General features: G+C 51.5%; 1 protein-coding gene across 3 annotated transcripts; it reads right to left on the bottom strand.

Annotated features, from left to right (window-relative positions):
* Positions 1-2,151: 2,151 nt before the first annotated feature.
* On the bottom strand, positions 2,152-13,812 carry PLAT (plasminogen activator, tissue type; the record flags this gene model as incomplete). Of its 3 annotated transcripts, XM_079726629.1 has the most annotated exons (13): positions 2,152-2,310; positions 4,730-4,896; positions 5,757-5,897; positions 6,035-6,171; positions 6,264-6,459; positions 7,326-7,411; positions 7,854-8,028; positions 9,233-9,324; positions 9,993-10,167; positions 10,479-10,589; positions 10,945-11,082; positions 12,680-12,722; positions 13,738-13,812. In XM_079726629.1, the coding sequence occupies 13 exons, from the start codon at positions 13,810-13,812 to the stop codon at positions 2,152-2,154; spliced, it is 1,695 nt and encodes a 564-aa protein (XP_079582755.1). The 3 variants fall into 3 exon arrangements, with proteins under 3 accessions (XP_079582755.1, XP_079582756.1, XP_079582757.1); XM_079726630.1 differs by lacking the exon at positions 10,945-11,082 and having other exon boundaries at positions 13,738-13,809; XM_079726631.1 differs by lacking the exons at positions 9,233-9,324; positions 9,993-10,167 and having other exon boundaries at positions 13,738-13,809.
* Positions 13,813-18,731: the final 4,919 nt, after the last annotated feature.

The following is an 18,731-nucleotide window of genomic DNA, read 5'->3' as shown; positions in this document are numbered from 1 at the left end:
AACCAAGCTCTTGGGCTTTAGAGAGTCTCTTTCCTTTGTGAGTTGAAACTACTTTTCTTCTAAGAACCTCTAAGCTGAGCAGTTTTGACAGCCTCTCAAGATCTTGAGACAGCTATGACCACGTTTGCTCCAAGGAACAGTCGGCACTTACCCAACAGCAAGAATGGCATCATATTTATGCTTGTATCTGGGGTGATAACAAAAACTGTCAGGCAGCAGCCAGGAGTATGGGTTGCATCTCAAGAGTAGTTATAGTCTAAGGCAGAAAGCATCATTACTTAGGTAACATACTTGTGTGGACTGGTCTGGGAGTGAATTCTTTCTAATGTAGTTAAGAAAGTCTAAGAGAGGCAGAAAGCAGCATTACTTAAGTAACATACTTGTGTGGACTGGTCTGGGAGTGAATTCTTTCTAATGAGCAGAAAAGCAAAATGGACTGGGAAAAAGTGGCCCTAATACTAGCTCCTAGTCTGGACTAACAATTGGGATGTCGCTGTGTCCACAAGGTCATGCTTAGCATCTTCTTACCCCTCATTCCTCCTTTATACTTGGATCCCACCCAGGGCGTCTCCCTACCTAGTCTGCTTGCAGGGCTAACTTCCCCGAGCCTCGCTCGGTCCATCACTCCCCTAGCCCAAGCCTCTGTGGTTCCCTGTTGCCAACAGAATTCAGTCCAAAGCTCGGCTTGGCATTCAAAGCGCCGTAATTAAATTCCAGCCTACATGCTTCCTCGTGAACTTCACTTTGGACAAACTATAACTCAATTCCTCCCCAGACTCCCCCTGCCTGTTTTGCCCTCCAGATCTTTAGATTTTCATGTAGTGATATTCCTTGCCTCGGGAACTATATTCAATATCCTATGACAAACCACAATGGAAAAGAGTATGAAAAAGAACGTGTATATATGTATAACTGAATCCCTTTGCTGTGCAGTAGAAATTAACAACATTGTAAATCAACTGTACTTCAATAAAATAGAATTTCAAAAAAAATTTTTAAAAGAATGCCTTTCCCACCCCTCTCCACCAGCCCAAATCTTGCCCAGTTTTTGAAAAGCCTACCTAATTCTATTTTTTCCTTAAGATTTTTTTTTAATGTTTTCTTTATAACAAAGTGAATCAGCTGTACATATACATATAATCTCCTCCCTCTTGCGTCTCAAGAATTCAAAGGTTCTTGAATCCTTCCTGCAAATGAATTTCAGTAAAACTTTCTGTCTGCTATTTTGTGGTCCATCTCCATTCAGCCTTCTTATTTCTCTAAATCCCTATCTTCCTGTCAAACCAAGAGCTCCTTTCTTCCCCCTTTGTACCATTACATCACCCGGCACAGGGCCTTGTATGCCGCAGCTATTCTGAATGAATGAAAGGAAATATTTCCAACGAGTCAAAGAACGTGGACACAAGTAACATGAATAAAAGCTGTCGGATGCTGCATGTAACAGGACGATTCCACTCTGATTCGGAGAAAATATGTGAAAAATATATCAATTTATTATTCCAGTACAGTATCATACAGGTGTGCCAACAGAGTGTAAACAAAAATGAACTGATATAAATATGCTAGAGCCTAGTTTATTAGTTATTAAAATGATACATGTCTCCTGTCCTATGATGAAATTTATAAAGAAAAAAAATTACACCCTACACAACAGGATTCCTTCCAAGAGCTACAGCCGGAGAAAGGGAAAACCCGACCCTTGATTTGAAGGCTGGATTTGAGCAACATGATGTGGCCAGCCAGCCCATCCCTTATTAGGAGGCTCCTGCTGGGCTTCCTTGTGACTAGAAATAGACATTCTATTCCTAATAGAATATTTCTAACCCTTCCTTCTTGAAGGATCGAATTATCTTTGCCTACTGAGACACGCTTTCACCTTTGCGGTCCCGTTTCTAAAGCTGCTCGCGTGGACAGAGGAGGTGGGCTTCTGCCCCGGGGACTGGGATCCCAGGAGGGGCTGGCGTGTACCCCTCTTCCCGTCTGACAGAGTACGTTTCAGACCTGAAGCCCTGAAAACCTCCAAAACGGAAAGTACCTATGGAAATCCATCCTCCCCCGCTTGTGCTGCGTGAAGAACTCGCCCCCGCCGCAGTGCATCCTGGGAGGTGAAGGAAGCAGGGTCTCCGTGATGCAGGGAACCGGTGCCCCTGGTCATGGTCGTGTGTTGTCCCGAATCCAGTCCAGGTAATTAGTAACCTTGGTGTACACGCCCGGAATGCCCTTCTGGCCACAGCCGAGGCCCCAGCTGATGATGCCGACCAAGGTCATGTGGTTGTCCTTCATACACACCAGGGGGCCGCCCGAGTCACCCTGCAGAAGGGAGAACAGGTCAGCTCTTTGCAAAAATGCAGACTCCTTGGGGGGAGGTTAGGGTGAATGTTTGTAGTGTTCCTATGTATTTTTTTTTTAATAAATTTATTTATTTTATTTTTACTTATTTTGGCTGCGTTGGGTCTTTGTTGATGCACGCGCGCGGGCTTTCTCTAGCTGCGGCGAACGGGGGCTACTCTTCGTTGCGGTGCGCGGGCCTCTCACTGCAGTAGCTTCTCTTGTTGCGGAGCACGGGCTCTAGACGCGCGGGCTTCAATAGTTGTGGCACGTGGGCTCAGTAGTTGTGCCTCGCGGGCTCTAGAGCGCAGGCTCAGCAGTTGTGGCGCATGGGCTTAGCTGCTCCGCGGCATGTGGGATCTTCCCGGACCAGGGTTCGACCCCGTGTTTCCTGCACTGGCAGGCGGATTCTTAACCCCTGCGCCACCAGGGCAGCCCTTCCTATGTATTCTTCAAAGTGCTCAGTTCGGGGAGGGAAATTTTATCTCCGTGACCTTGGGCCTTTACAGAATCAGGTTGTAGCTACATGGTAAAGCGGAATTGAGATCATTGCTTGTACATTTCAGGTCCCCACCCAGGCTGTAACTCCACCACTTACTAGCTTTGCAGCCCCAGGCTACCTGGGCTTCAGTATTCTTACCTGAATGATACTGGATAATAATAATCTAAAATAGAAATCATACTGCCTCCCTTGTAAGGTTGTGGGAATTAATTGAGAGAAAGTTTGAAAAGCTCTGAGAACAACGTGTGGCATTAGTAAAACTCCTGGTAATTGTTAGCTGTTGTTGTCCTATTGAATCGAAATGATTTCTGGTTTCGTTTTTAACTTGCTACTAGTGAGACAGGCTGGGACCTGGGACCCTTTGCTGCAATGCCTGCACCTGGATACACCTCTGCTGGAGCAACAAAATACAAAGAAACTGTATGGGACTAAAAATAGCTGTGTGCATGCACAGTTGGGGCAAATTATAGACAAAAAGATACAAAAGACCAAAAAACTCAATTGCCACTTCTGAAGAGCCGGGAGCAAAAGCAGGGTACTACACATGCCCCCCTGCACAAAACACCACCTAAGGGGTGGGCAGACCACCTAAGTGCCCCCTCCTGCCCAACCCCTGGACCCGACGCTACCCTCTCCTCCTATAAGGGAACAGCTCTCCCCCCCTCAGCGAGCAAGCGAGCAAGGGAACCTGTTGTTTGTTCTCGCTCCCCCTGCAGCTGCAGGGTCCCCAGTAAAGCCTTGCCTGAATTTCTTATCAGGCCTCTGATCAATTTCCAATGATTAAGGAGGCCAAGCACCCGGTGGGTAACAATAGCTGATAGATCACGGTTTCACCTTGCATACAACCTTTTGTGACTCTCCAGCTAGGTGGTGGAGGTGTCTGAAAACACCTTTCAAAGAGGGACCAGAAGCTGTCAAGGAGCTAAGAGGTGGAGAAGCTGGTGTGGTCTCCGCATGAGAACTAAGCCTACAGTCCTCAGTGCAAGAGTCCGGCCCTGCTGTCTCTATCCCCTGCTCCCCAGCCTCACTGGGGGGCCCGGCACACTGTGGACATGAAAACAGCCCAGCATGGATGGCTCCCTGGCTCTATTTAGGTCCTAAGTACACAGGTTGGTCTGTGTCTTACACCCAGTTATCAGGAAATACAAGTACATACTAGCTCTGATAGGGATGCTAACACAGAGACCCCAAAAGAGTGTGCTTTCCCAGGGGAAACCCCTCACCTGAGGGCTGAACTTGAGTTCCTAAAACTTATCTCACAAATCATCTGTGTCTTCCTTCCCAGGAAGCTGCCATTCCTCTTTCCCCCTCCACACAATGGACTCCAGTTCCCCAGCACCCACAGAAGTCAAAGATGTCTTAATTTGTGTTGCTTTATCCATCACTTTGATAGTCATTTAATTGCCTGGGCTTACAGGAAATCCTGTACCAGGTGGTGGTTCCGGTGCGGACACTGGGGAAATTTCCTGCAGCTTAGAATTTCTTGAGTTTGGGAGACTTTTTTTTTTTTTTTTGCAGTGCGCGGGCCTCTCACTGCTGTGGCCTCTCCCGTTGCGGAGCACAGGCTCCGGATGCGCAGGCTCAGCGGCCATGGCTCACAGGCCCAGCCGCTCCGCGGCATGTGGGATCTTCCTGGACCGGGGCACGAACCCGCGTCCGCTGCATCGGCAGGCGGACTCTCAACCACTGTGCCACCAGGGAAGCCCCGAGTTTGGGTGACTTTGATCTTGCTCCAGTTGCTTTATTCTCTGAGGTCCTCATCTAGATCCCCAGCACCTCACTGAGATGAATCACTGCTTTCCGGCTATCATTTTCTTTCTTGGTTAAGAACCTGTCGGCCAAGGAGCACTTCTGCCCTTGGAGGGGGAGGCTCAGGGGAGGAGAGACGCTCATGTTTACCTGGCAGGCGTCATGCAGGTTTGCTTGGTCCCCACCGCTTCGTGTGTCTCCGGCACACAGCATGTTTTTGGTGACAGTCCTGTTAAACAAATACTGGGAAGTGCAGCGGCTGGATGGGTACAACCTGACATGGGCCTCCTTCAGGCGCTCGGAAAAGAATGGAGAAGCTGAAACAGAAGAGGAAGGCATCTTGTGGTTTTAGGGAAAGTTATTTATAAACCTTTTGGAAAGAGAAAGCCGAACTTTCCAATAAGAGCTAACGTTTATCAACCTTTTACACGTATGAAGTTGAATCCTATGAAATGGCCAATATTTTCTTCTTTTGACCTACAGAAACAGCAGTTTCATAGAGTTCACCCAGGGTTTCTCGACAGTGGCATGAGTGACATTGGGGCCAGATAATGTTCTTGCGGGGGGCTGTCCCGTGCATTGTAGATGTTCGGCGGCGTCCTTACCTTCTACTCACTAAAGGCTGGTATAAACCTCCATCCTGAGTTGTCACAATAACTGACATTGCCAAGTGTTTCCTGAGGGGCAAAATCACCCCAGTTGAGAACCACCGGCTTAACCTAATATCTCATTTAAACCCCATCATCTACCCTTTTCTTGCCACTGAGTAAACGGAGGCTTGGAGCACCATGAAATAAAGATCCATGTCCGGATCACACTGCTTGCAAGGTGCAGGGCAAGGAGCTGAACTCAGGGCTACCCGACGGCAGAGTCCAGGCACCCCACCCTTAACTAAGCTCACTCCACTTCTTATCAGAACCTCCTTGAAATCTTAGGCTCTTAAAACCCTTGTGCTACTCAGACCCCACTTGACCTGCACAGCCACCCTGTGAGGCTGGGAGGGCAGACGCTGGGGCCTCGCTAGGCAGGAACTTGCCCTCACGGTCACGGTCACGGCAGCGGAGCCTGTCCCGAGGGTGGACACTCGTGGGACCACTCTTTCCTCCCTCTGGTCAGCACTTGTGCCCCGGTCCACCCCCAGACGGACAGGCCGGGGCCAAGACGTCCTCCCACTCACAGGCCTCGTGCTTCCCGTAGCCAGACAGCTCGCACTCTGTCCAGTCGGGCAGCTGCAGGCCAGCGTCCGGGAGGCAGACGGTGCGGACGGTGTCGCTCTCCACGGCGCAGGTCGGTGAGTCCGATTTCAGCTGCAGCAGCGCTGGGAGGCGGGGCGAGGAAGAGAGCGAGGATTTCAGGGGAGAGGAGGGAGGGGGCGGGGGTCTGGGGGGAGGAGGTGGGATTGCACACGCGTGGGTCTGGAGTTCCCACGGCAGCAGCGAGAGCCAGACATCTTACCTATGTCATTGTTGTAAGTGTCGTCATCGAATTCCTTATGGACGATGTATTTTTCTACTTCAAACGTCTGCTCCTCCTTTCCAGGGACCAGCCGGTACGTCCTGCCCAGGACCACCTTGAGATGGTTGGGAGGATACCTGATGGAGAGACGGCTCGAGGATGTTCTTCTCTAATGGGCCTGGTCTAAGGCCTTAGAGAGGAGGCGGGCCCGCCGGGTTCTCATCCCTACCTTTCCTGGAAGCAGTGGGCGGCCGACAGCACCCAACAGGAGCTGATCAGGATCCCCCCACACAGAAACCGCTCCCCTGGGGACCTCCTGTTCCTGGCGAAGATGGCGGCCTGCCACGGGTGGGAGGTGATGTCTGCGAAGAGGCCTCCTTTGATGCGGAGCTGGGGCTGCTTGTACTGTCTCAGGCCACAGGTGACTGGGGAGGGAAGTGCAGAGCTGGGGTCAGACCTGTGGGCCTGGGCTGGGTCCCTGAGCCCCATCCTGGTGTCTTGACTTGGAACCCGGGTTTCTACCCCCGATGCACTTCTGCAGGCTGTACAGAGGGATGGAGCCATCTCCACGGCAAAAAATCCACAGCCTGCATGCGGTGAGTATCCAGGATGAGCTAAGCACTGTATAGACACTATCCTTAACCCTCACAGCACTCAGCTTCAGAGAGGCCGGGACCTTTTTGCCGAGGCCGCAATGGCTCCTGGATTAGAACCCAGATCTGACTCCACAGCCGGGGGTCTTTCTGCGATGCTTTGTTACCTCTACTTTTTTCCTGCAGCCACTTCCTGGCTTAAGAAATAACGAGGCGTTGCAGCTTCTTCCTGGGGAATGTCTACCCCATGGCTTTCTCATCGACTCAGCCGTACCCATCCTTCCAGGCCCACGGGACAGGCTGCCCCCCTCACGAAGTTTTCCTAATACTGCCAGCCCACCGGTATTGCCCGCTGAGGATGCGCCGTGTGTGACCTGGGTCATGAGTTCGCTGGTAGTTTGTGTCTTACCTGCCCAGTTAAACTCTATGTGCCCTGAGGAACAGTCTGGCTGATCTGTGTGTTCACAGGAACCGAGTAATAACAATCGGTTCTCAGCCGATTTCTAAAGTTTCACTTTTTAGCAAAGTGTGCCAACTTGCATTTCTCTCGGTCTCCACCCCCTCTGGGTAACCCTGTCCCCCTGTGTTAACTGGCTTCTGGGAGAAGGCGGGAGAGCAGCCTGGAAGACACGGGAAGCAGCAGAGGACACGGTCAGGAGTGAGGCTGGGCACGGGGAGGTGGCCACAGCTGGCCTTACCACACTGGGGCACGTCGCAATACTCCCACGTCAGCTGGCGATCCTTCAGCACGTGGCACCAAGGCTGGGCGTCCCCATCTGGGTTTCTAGTCATAAGCAGGGAAGGTTTCCAATCACATCACAAGCCAGGGAAGAGGGGAAGGCTGCCCAGCTGGGAAGGAGGACCCCGAGCCCCGGGCTGGGCTCAGCCGCAGACCCCACCAGAGGGAAATGACTGTAACATTTTTCTTCTGTCATTAGCATTACATCTTCATCTCCCAGCTGTGCCGGGAGAAGACTCTTAGGACGGAACAAAGGGGCCACGTGAGGACAGCACAGATGAGGACAGACCCTCTAACATGGGATTTGGGTCAAGAAACCGGAGGACTTTGCTTTTCACGACAGGTGCAAATGAATAGGTTGGGCTGGGTCACATCCATGGTTCCCTCCCACCCACTGGGTCTTTCACGTAACTTTCAGCATCAGACCCCTCCCAACCCGCTCCAACCCCGCCCTCTGCGCAGACGCCCCGGACCCTGTGCTGCGCACCGGCAGTGATTGTGCTTGCCCAGGCCCAGGGCCTGCGCGTTGCTCTTCCAGGCGGTGTAAATCTTGCCCATCAGGATCATGGAACTCCACGGAAGGCAGGAGGCCCCAGACGTGGTGAGGCTGTGGGTGCCGCGGTATGCCAGCCCTTTCCCCTGGTAGCACTCCCCATCTTTTTCTGGAACACAGGAAATCTCAAACTGAAACAAAGCCACTTAAATGCTAAAGCAGGCAAGTGGGGTTTGCAGCAGGGCCTAAAGCAGAGCTGCCGGCCTGGGACGCCCGAGGCAGCCGGCCCACCACCCTTTTTCTGTCCTTCAAGCCCTTTCACACGGGCTGGTAAGTGGCTTCCATCCGGTGCCAGCCCAGCCTCCATCGTGGGCTGTGGCTTCCTTGATGGCTGTGTTAAGAGAGACTCTGAGGAATATTCAGGTTCGGCAGAAAAGGGTGCTGAGTGCAGCTAGCAGGGATTATTCCTGGAGCTGCTTGGAAAGCAGTTAGGGGCTTCCTTGTGTATACTTGACAGGCTGCTGGGAACCTGGGTGCTTCAGTGGGGGGACACGTGGGCAGACCTAGTTTTCTCAGATATTGTCCGCTAGGGACCTGAAGGATTTGCTGCACTTGGGAAGGAAGGGAGAGTATGAACCTTCAAATGCTGCGTATTTGTCCCATTTTACCCTCTTTTCTCCCCACTTGAAACTGACAAAGTATACTACCATGCACAGATAGCATAGTGATAAGGGACCTTTAAGATCATCGGGACCAGTGACTCCCAAGTTATACCAGAGCTGGGGGGTGGGGAGGATGCTTTAGAGTTACTCTAAAGAGTTCTCAAATTCACAGGAATATCAGCGTCACCTGTAGACTGAATGTACACAATTTTTGTAAATGCATATTTAGAACTTTAAAACACATTTTCCCTACTATTGTGATAAATAGTCAGTTATCGTCATTTGCAAAAGCACCACTGAATTCACAGTACCTTTTTGTAACTGAGTGTTTTTTCAATCTGGGAAATTTTCTCACATTAAAAGTCTTTACAGAGACAGAGAGAGATCTTGAGAAACAGGTCCATTAATCAAAAAAGAGAGAACCTCCATGCCTTCTCAAAGGGATTGGAAATCACCAGTACAGCCCCGTCTTCTCTGCTGATGAGGAAACAGAGGGTCAGAGCTGTGCAGAGATCAGCTCAAGGTCAAACAGCTAGTTTGATGCCAAGCTTGGGCAAGGACCTAAGCCTCTTGACTTCCTTCCCTCTGACACCGAAATGATTAACTACCAGCCCAGTCCTTTGTTTCCTCGTTTGCAGAAGGACCGTCAGCGCTGTCCTCCAGACCCTTCCCCCCGTGAGGCCACAGAGGCCATGGGGAGGCTGCACTTACCCTCGCCGCAGGCTGGCGTGCTGCAGAACTCGGAGATGTACTTCCCTGCCTTGAAGATGTAGCACCAGGGCTTTGAGTCTCGGTCTGGGTTTCTGAAAAATCAGCCAGGAAAGCCAGGGGAGGTGAAGAGTGAGGCCCGCCTCTCGGGCCAAGGGCTCTGCATCTCTTCCGGGGATAGAGTTACGCGTGTTTGTTGTACACAGGAGAGTCAGATCGTGTTGGGTGGAGGTATGACCTTGCAGTCGTCTTTATTTGGAAATTAAGCGTGGTTTACGGAGGTGCACGTGGCTGCCACGTTGACAAGGGGTGCACCGTGATGGTGAGCTTTATGGGTTAACTTGGCTACTGCGCCCAGTTTTTGATCAAACACCAACCTAGGTGGTGCTGGGAAGGGCTGGGTCAATGTGGTTCACATATGCAGTCAGCAGACTTTAAGTAAAGGAGTTTCTCCTCCATAGTGTGGGTGGGCTGCATCTAATCAGTTGAAGGTACTAAGAGTAAAAGCTGAGAAGAAGTTCTGTCTCAGGACTGCAGTATCGACTCGGGTCTGAGTTTCCAGCTTGGGGAGCCTGCCTACAGATCCCAGACCTACCAGCTCCCACAATCACGTGAGCCAATTCCTTAAAATAAATCTCTTTATGTATACACATCTCCTATTACTTCTCTGGAAACCCTGACAGAGCTGACGCAGGTCTTTCCCCGACTGTGGCAGCTTCTCAGCAGAGAAGATCCTCCAGGGCGGGGAAGGCGGCCCTCTCACCTGCAGTAGTTGTGATTCCCGAGGCCCAGCCTGATGGCATCAGGCCTGCGCCCACTGTAGGGCTTCATGGCCAGGCTGCTGCTGTTCCAGTTGACGCACTCGGCCCCGCTCTCCGCTGTGCTCCACGTGCCTCTGTAGGTGACGCCCCGGTCCTTGTAGCATGTGGCGCTGGCATCTGAGGGGAAACCGGACACACAACACCTCCCGTGTGAATCCTCCTTTCATTTAGTTTCCAAAGGGGGTCTCACCTCAAACCACTGAGGCAGTAGCTGCTGAGCTGCTTGGGTGACTGGGTCACCCCGCTGACGGGGACCACGCCAGGCTCCAGATTTGTGCCCGAGGCCCTAACCACCCTCGGATGATCCATCCCATCCCACCCCAATCCTTCCCCCATCACTGCACACTTGCTTTCCTTTCTGGGTAGCTTTGCAGGTGGGATTTCACCCTGGTGGGTCCCTGTCTCACAGCCACCCACCTATCACTCACCTATTTCACAGCGTTTCCCGAAGAACCCTTCAGGGCACTGGCAGACAAACTCTGAGGAATAGAGGGCCTGCCAACATGTCCCCCTGTTGAAGCACCGAGGTTTGCTGCAACCTGTCAAGTAGAAGCAAGGGGACCCCTAATTACTTTCCAAGCAGCCCAAGAATATATGAGTCAAAGTTGAAGCGTGCTGTCTGCATGCACACACGATTCCGAGCACTCCACAAAAACGAACTCATTGACTCATCACAGCCGACCACGAAGTCTGAACGACTGTTGTTCCATTTTACAGATGAGCAAACTGAGGCTCACAGCCTCAGGCTTTCTGCTCGGCACCTTCACCTTGGCCTAGGGCAGAGCGTGACTGCAGCCCCAGTTGAAGGGTAGACAGGCCCGGGACCGTGACAGACAGGGCTGGGGCCGTGAGACTGGACTCGGGGCTCACAGCCTGGCTTGGGTGGACACGTACTGTTGACGGGCACCGAGTGGCACTGGGCCCGGCCACCGTTGCACCAGCAGTGCTCCACCCTGTTGCCCCTGAGCAGGGGCCGCAGCCAGGACTCATGTTGCAGGTACGTCATCTGTGTTTTCTCGTCTCTGCAGGTCACTGTAAGGACAGACAGGCCAGCCTCTTTAGGGCCCGACTCACCCCAAACTGACGCCACCCCCCAACCCCCCCCCGGCAATCTTGCTCACTTTGGGGATAATCCGTCCTTTACTCCTTCCTTGCTCTCAGCCAGAAGACAACAAATACCCCATATTTTGTCACCAAAGACCACTTTCAGCTTTCAAAAACAATTTCAGATTCAATTTATTCGGGGGCAGTGCCAATATTACTTTCCATATGACTGTGTGATCTTTGCATTCAATTTCCTATGAAAATCAGTTATTTTCTTGAAATATATAATAGAATATAATGGTGTATTTCTACTATTTCCTTATTTTAGTTTCAATGAAATATGAAATACACTTATGAAAAACAATAAAAAAGACCCCTTTTATTGTTTTTCCTCTGATGGGCCCTTGTTTTGAAAGAGTTTATCTATCAAAACACATTTATTAGGTAATACTCTAAGTTTTCATTTTAGTTCATCAAAAATATGCACATGTACGCAACTGCCTACCAGAATTTTGGATCCACATTAGCATTACCACATTGAGATGATGCATTTCTGGTCCCAAACAAAGAAAACTGACATTTTAGTCTGTGCAGAAAAGTTGCTACTTCCATTAGTACTTTGGTATAATGAAAATAGTTGAAGTACTCCCATGAATACACTCTCCTTTTCTCTCTCTCTGTTTGCAACCCAGAATGTGAACTTAAAACATCTTTAACTTTTAATGAATTGAAGCAGTGACATACGTTCCCTGTCAACAATACTGCTGTTCCTTTAGAGGGCCTTCGGGGCCAGGGTACGCTTGCAGGAAGCACTGTGCTACCCGACCGCGGAAGCAGTGAGAGTGAAGCTGTGACTCACTCTGGGGAAACTTCCACCTTAAATGGGTGTTGCAGAGCCTTCTAGCCCCCAAAGACGTAGGTCACGAGGGAGGAGGGATGATCTGGGACCTGCAGCGGGGCCTGCAGCTCTTTAGATCAGAGTCAAGACAATCGGGCCGTGAGCACGTTTTATTCTTGGGATCCTAGTGGGAACATTCCTTGGGTTTCTAGTCTCAGCTCTAGACACGGCCTCACAGAGATGGTCTTCCCACAGCACTTCTGTGAAGCACCCCAGGTTAGTCATCCCTGAGTTACCAACCGAAGAAACACGCACAGAGAAGCTAGTTAACAAAGATGCTGAATGGAGTGCGAGGTGGTGGGGATCACAGCCCAGGGAAAGGCCCTGGAGGACCAGGACCGTGCGGCCTGGTGGCTGTGTGACCCTGGGCAAGTCACCCCGCCTCTCTGGGCTCTGTTCTCATCGGTGTAATATTCTAATCCGTTTTCTTTTGTGCTATTGGGCTTGCAGGCTCCCAGCAGCGAGCGACTCCCAGGCATCCTGACCCCTTGAGGACCTGTTCCTGTCCCCTCAGAGCCTGTGTGAGTGGCGAGACAGGACAAAAGCATCTTAGCAGAGTCTCACCTTCACGGACCTTGAGTAAGCAGGTCACGTGGGAAAAAATCCCCGCTGGAGCCTAAAGCACCCTGACCCTGACCCTGACCTTGAGCCTGACTTGCCTCCACCCCAGTGACATCTCACCTCCACCTCTGTGCGATCTGGCTCCTCTCCTGAGTCGCCTGTGGATTTCCTGCAAAGAAACCGGGGGCAGAGGAAGAGTCAGCACATGCTGGGTGTCTTAGGAATAAGGTTGGTCAAACCAGAAGACCACCATCAACCCACCAATCAGAGGCCACCTGCCCAGAGTATCCCCCTCAGATAATGGGCCCAGGTGGAATGTCCATCACCTGCCTTCCTGTCTAATTCTTTCCCCCCTTCTAGACTAGTCCTGTCCAAAAGGACTTTCTGAATGATGGAAATGTTTAACATCTGGGCCGTGCGATGCAGTAGCCACTGGTCACATGTGATGACTGAGCACTTCAAATGTGGTGTGACTGAAGTGAATTTTAAATTTTATTTAACTTTAATTAATTTTAAATTAAAATAGGCACATGTGGGTTAGTGGGGTTGTAGGCACCCCCCACCCCTGCGATCCCATCTCCTCCAAGTAGCTGCCCCAACTCTCCCTTCTCTAAAATCCTGCTGTGCGGGCATTGCTCACGTGGCCTGAATGATGCCCTGAGCTGCCAGGCATCTGCAGAGAGCACGTGTGTTGTGTAGCTTCCATCCCAAGTAGATAGTACACGGTACACGGGCAGTTCGCCTGCTTCCATGGCTCACAGCGCCTGTACTGTCTTTTATAAATACTTTATGGATTCATTCAGACACATCCTTTAAAAACAGCCCCAAAGGGCTTCCCTGGTGGCGCAGTGGTTGAGAGTCCGCCTGCCAATGCAGGGGACACGGGTTCATGCCCCGGTCCAGGAAGATCCCACATGCCGTGGAGCGGCTGGGCCTGTGAGCCATGGCCGCTGGGCCTGCGCGTCTGGAGACTGTGCTCCGCAACGGGAGAGGCCGCAACAGTGAGAGGCCTGTGTACCGCAAAAAGAAAACCAAACCCAGCCCCAAAGAAGGCATTGAGAGGCAGTGTTTACTCAAGTCAGAACGAGTGCCTAGGGTTCCACTGGAAGCCTGGATCCCGAGCATTGTCCACCGCGGGGAGTGTGTCCAGGTGTGTGCCAGCACAGACAAGAGGGCACACCCACCTGGCTGGGTGAACTGAAGACAGCTCCACACAGCAGCAGCACACACAAGAGCTCTCTCTTCACTGCGTTCATCATTTCCTCCGTGTCCCTTAAATTCTGGAAGAAGAGGGAAAAAACCCTTAACCGTGTGATGAGAGAAGACCAAGAGGAGAACGAAGTGCAGGAGTCTGCCAGCACCCCCAGCGTCGGCTCCCACAGCAGGAGGCCACGGCAAGTGTCTGAAGGATGGTGTCTTCTTATCGTATACCTTTTTTATTGTGGTACAACACACATAACAAAATTTACCATTTTAACCATTTCTAAGTGTAAGTTCAGCGGCATTAAGTTCCTTCACACTGTCGTGCAGCCGTCACCACCATCCATCTCCAAACTTTCATCTTCCCAAACTGAAGCTCTGTACCGGGTAAACCCGAACTCCCTGTTCCCCTGGCAACTACCATCCTACTTACTATTTCTATGAATCTGACTGTTCCAGGTACCTCATATAAATGGGCTTATTATATAGTGTTTGTCCTTCTGTGTCTGACTTATTTCACTGGGCATAATGCTCTCAAGGTCCATCCATATCATAGCATGGGTCAGAATTTCCTTCCTTTTTAAGGCTGGATAATATGCCACCATCTGCATGGACCACATCTTGTTTATCCACCCATCTGATGATGGCCATGGGTTGCTGGAAGATGATTTTGCCCAGACATTTCTGTGGGCTGAAGGCTGAGACCACCTCTGGCACTTCTTGGCAGCCTGGGACCTTAGGGTGCTGGTTTGGTTTCCCTTGAAGTGAGTTGCTGCCCTGGGGTTGACTAGATGGACTCAGTTGCTGCCCTGGGGTTGACTAATGTCTCATCTCTGACTTTTTTAGAGGAAACCATAGGAATTTTGTTGCTGGCACATCTCAGAGCCAGCCTGCCTCAGATGGCCTGAGCTCTCCCACTTAGAACATCCACGCCTCCTTGTCCAACAAAGGAAAGTCTCCCGCCACCAACTCCCCCCCAACAGCCCCCCGGCTCCATCGGGAAACCAGCCTCTTTTTTATAGACGGGGCCCGTGAAGTGCAGCTTTGCAGAAAGGAGGGGTGACATCTGGTCTGGTCATCAGACTCAGATCTTCCTGGACCCACATCCCTGGTTCCGTGTGCCTTGCCCTGGTGCTCTCACCCTCAGCAGCCCAAAGTGGGTTCATGGGTTGGGGTGTTATTTTGTGGTCTGGCAGCTCCACTCACTCCCTCGTCCGCAAGAATTAAATCAGGGCTTTTCTTCCCTTGACTCACTTCCCCTCAGTCACAACAACTCTGGTCCCATCCCTCCCCCTCATCCCAAGCATCCGAAGGGTCCCTCGGATTCAGAGACGTCCGGGACTTGGACCCTGGCGCTGGCTCGGGCTCCTTTCCTGTCCGAGGTGCGGTCCCCTCAACCACAGGCTCCCTTCCGAGCGAGGATGAAAACATAGAGGGAGATGGTGGGAGAGGCTCTGTACCCCAGTGACCTTCCGGGGCCGCTGGTGACAGGCAGAGGAGGGCACGGAGCTGTGGCGGGGCGGGGAGGGGGCCGGACAGTCCGGGCAGAGAGTTTCCTCGGGCTCAGAGGGCGTCCTGCCAGGCAGCACACCCCTCCCCGACTGCGAAGGAAACAGAAGGAAGCCAGGATCTGGGTCTTTGTTCCAATGCGGCCTGCCCAGGGCCCCTTCCCGGGCAGGGCAGGGCGGTGTGCGCTTCTTGGGGGCCCTTTTCTCACTCATTGCAGGAAGCTTGCTGCGACACACTGGTTCCAGGCAGTTTCAGAAGGAATAACTAGGGGGTCAAGGGCATCCGAACAGGAGCCCGCGGGGGAGTCTTTTGATCCCAGGCCATCATTCCAGAATTTCTTGCTCAGTGTTCCTCGAATTTCCCCTTTGCCAAAATTTCCCCAAATTCCTCTTCAATTCCCCGTCTTAATTTTAACCCCGTACTTATAACCTTTTAAAATAGGTCTTCTTAAACACATGCCCCCTCTCTCTTCCTGCTGTTAATCATTTTTCACGTTTATAGGTTGTCCCAGCGGCATTATCTCAGCCAAGCCTTGGCGATGGGAGAGCTGTGCCCTCTCAGGACTTTACAAGCAAATTCTGAATCAAACAATGAACAAGCCCGCGAACAGGGAATCTGATTCTTCTTCATCTCGCCTGCCAACCAGCCGGGGCTTCCAGCAAGTTCATTCCCCTCATACGCGGTGGATGCCCGTCAAGTTACTGTGTCATTTCAAGAACTCAAGGTCATCCTAAGTGGAGCACAAGTCTAGAGGTTGGAAAATTGCAAAGAGCCAAGTGGAGCATTAAGACATTTGCATTCCCTGGACAAGTGGGGGAATGGGGGCCAGGTGGGGGGAGGGATGCACTGAGGGCTGCGTGTAAAGGCGCCAACAGCTGCATGGCCTCAGACCCTTTTGCAGCTAAAGAATCAGCAGAAGGAGTGTAGTTTTGTCTTCTGCTCTGGGACAGTTGGAGCCTGTCTCTCTTCTATCAGCCCTTATCAGGCCCCTGCTTCGTTTGGCCTTGCTGGGCCTGGAGCTGATCCAGTGCCTAAGAGCCTCACACAAACCACATGATGGCTCCATACTCACTGCACAAAGGGGATGGAAGCAGCTGGACGGGCCAAGTGGGGTGAGAGGATGACAAAGAAATGAGTCATCCCGCCTGCAGACAAGCAGTGCCTTCCCAGGACAAGGGAGTGAGCAGGAAGGAGGGAAGCTGTGTCCTGGTTTTGCCTTGGTAGAGCTGGCAGGGGGTGTGGAGGTCTGGGGGCAGCGCCTGGACAAAGAACCAGTGACCCCAGAAAAGCAGACTGGACCCAGGACCCTGGGGTCCATGACAGGGCGGACCTCAACCCTGGACCGCAAGCTCCCACCAAAGGGAGAGGCGCCGGTTGCCCATGTGAGGCCAGTAGGAGCGGGGGATCTGAGGAATAAGCATAAGAAGACCTTTGGAGGTTCATGTTATAAATACTTGTAATACTTGTAATTTTTTCTGTGCTCCTTTCCTTTTGCTGTATTTAATAGTTTCCCAGAATCAAAGAACTAAAAAAGTAAGGAAGCAAGAGGAGAAAGGAAGGAAAGAAGGAAGGAAGGAGGGACGGAGGGAGGGAGGAAAGACAAGGAAAAAGAAGACCGTGAGGATGACAGACTTTTGTGGGACTAGGATCCCTGAGTCACTGGAAGCATCACTGTATGGCGGGGAGTATGGAATGATTCTAAGGCCCGTGGTCTCCACGCTCCCAAGGCCCCAGCCCTGGCAGCCCACCCTGGCACATAAAGTCAAGTTTTGTAGGTTTGCACAAGGCACCCTCTCAGCGGATGGAGTTCAGCAGATGCAGAGCTTGGCAAGTTGACAAAGAATCTGCGCAAATTAGAAACATCAGGACACGTGGCAAATAAAGCGTGGCCTGGATTCGCAGGCTGCGCTGGCGGGCATCCTTGTGTGGGACCAGCCTGCAGCCTCTGCCTCCAGGGCGTCCCCCGGCCTGCCTAGAAGCGGTGCTGGATCCTGCTTGGCTGCAGAGACAAAGTGACTCTGTTCTCTGACCTCTGAACAACTGTGAATGAGGACTGCTCCAGGGAAGAACAATAGTGTGGTAACCAGGGAGGAGGGTTAGTCTCTAGGAGCCAAGGGTGCCACTGTGGCTGGGAAACTAATCACGCCAGCTAGAAGCACAGGGTTCCTTTCGGCAGTGGTGACACGGGGAATGCTGATTGATGGGCACCAGTTCGTAACGGCTGGAGTCTGAGGGTGGTGAGGCCATGGGAATGGCAGCAGGACAGCCAGAGGAAGGGTCTGGGGAAATGCGGTGGAGGCTTGTCCTCAGGGTCTTTCACTGTCCTTTGCAATGACCCGTTCTGTCCACCTGCCCCTAGAAATTTCTGCTCTTAGGAAAAGAACAGATATGCTCATTCGCATATGGTGTGACTGCGTAAAAATGAATGTGCTGCTCTTCCAAAAAGCATCTATATTTTGAGACATCAAATCTGCTCCCAGGGATGCAAATACCAAGAGGGCTAGACTCTCAAGGCTTCCTCCAGGGCTGACGTTCTGTGGTTTCTATTGTGAGAACAGACGCTGTGTGAACTGTCAAACATGTACACATGGGGATAAGTACTTTCATGTAAACACTCAACCACATCCCATAACATGACCTGCAATAAAGGTCTGGACCAATGCAGTCAATCAATCGAGTTCTGTGATTCTAGGTACAAACAGTGCAATTGCCCGGAAGTTAAAGAACTTGAGGACTTGCAGTGTCTACTGTTGGCAGCAAGAAAAAGGCAGAAACGTGAGCAAGCTGGAGGACCATGGAAATTGCAAGGGAAAGATGAAGGTAAGTTGAAACTGTTAGCAAATTTTGCACCAGTGTGCAAGGTTTGCTACCTTTATCTTTGGTAAAGAGGATTCTTGGGATGTTATTGCTTTGCAAAGCTTCTCTCTGGAAATCTGAGTAAGAGAAAGTCAGTCTCCAAGGACACCAAGACTCCAGAACGACTCAGGACCTTAAGACAAACAATACCTTCCCCGACCCGCCCTCCCCTCCCCGCTGCCCCGGGCAACCACCATGCCCAGGAGGGATGCCAACAAATTAGAAAAGAAGCGGTAGGTCAGAACGCCTTGGAACAGCAAAGGCATGTCACTAAGTCAGGGCAAGAGATGAAGTGAGATGGGAGGAGGAAGCAGGCTTCGGAAAGGGGGTTGAGCTCCCCGAAAAGCACACCTGTGTCTGGACCAGCGTCAGAGCCCGGGGCCGGGGCCGGAGCCGTTAGCTTGGTAGCTCTGGTCCCACCGGTCCCACCTATACAGGTCCTGCTTTTTATAGAGCTCATGCTCTCAGAATAAAAACCATTTCCCAAAACTGCCATCACAGAAGCAATTCTTAGCTTTTCCCTAGAGATGATCATACTAAGTGAAGTAAGTCAGACAGCGAAAGACAAATACCATATGATATCACTCACATGTGGAATCTAATTTTAAATAAT

The sequence above is a fragment of the Hyperoodon ampullatus genome (genome assembly GCF_949752795.1).
Source record: "Hyperoodon ampullatus genome assembly, chromosome: 20".
NCBI classification, from domain to species: domain Eukaryota; kingdom Metazoa; phylum Chordata; class Mammalia; order Artiodactyla; family Ziphiidae; genus Hyperoodon; species Hyperoodon ampullatus.
Note: the sequence above shows the minus strand (reverse complement) of the source record. Positions and strands in the feature narration are given on the sequence as shown.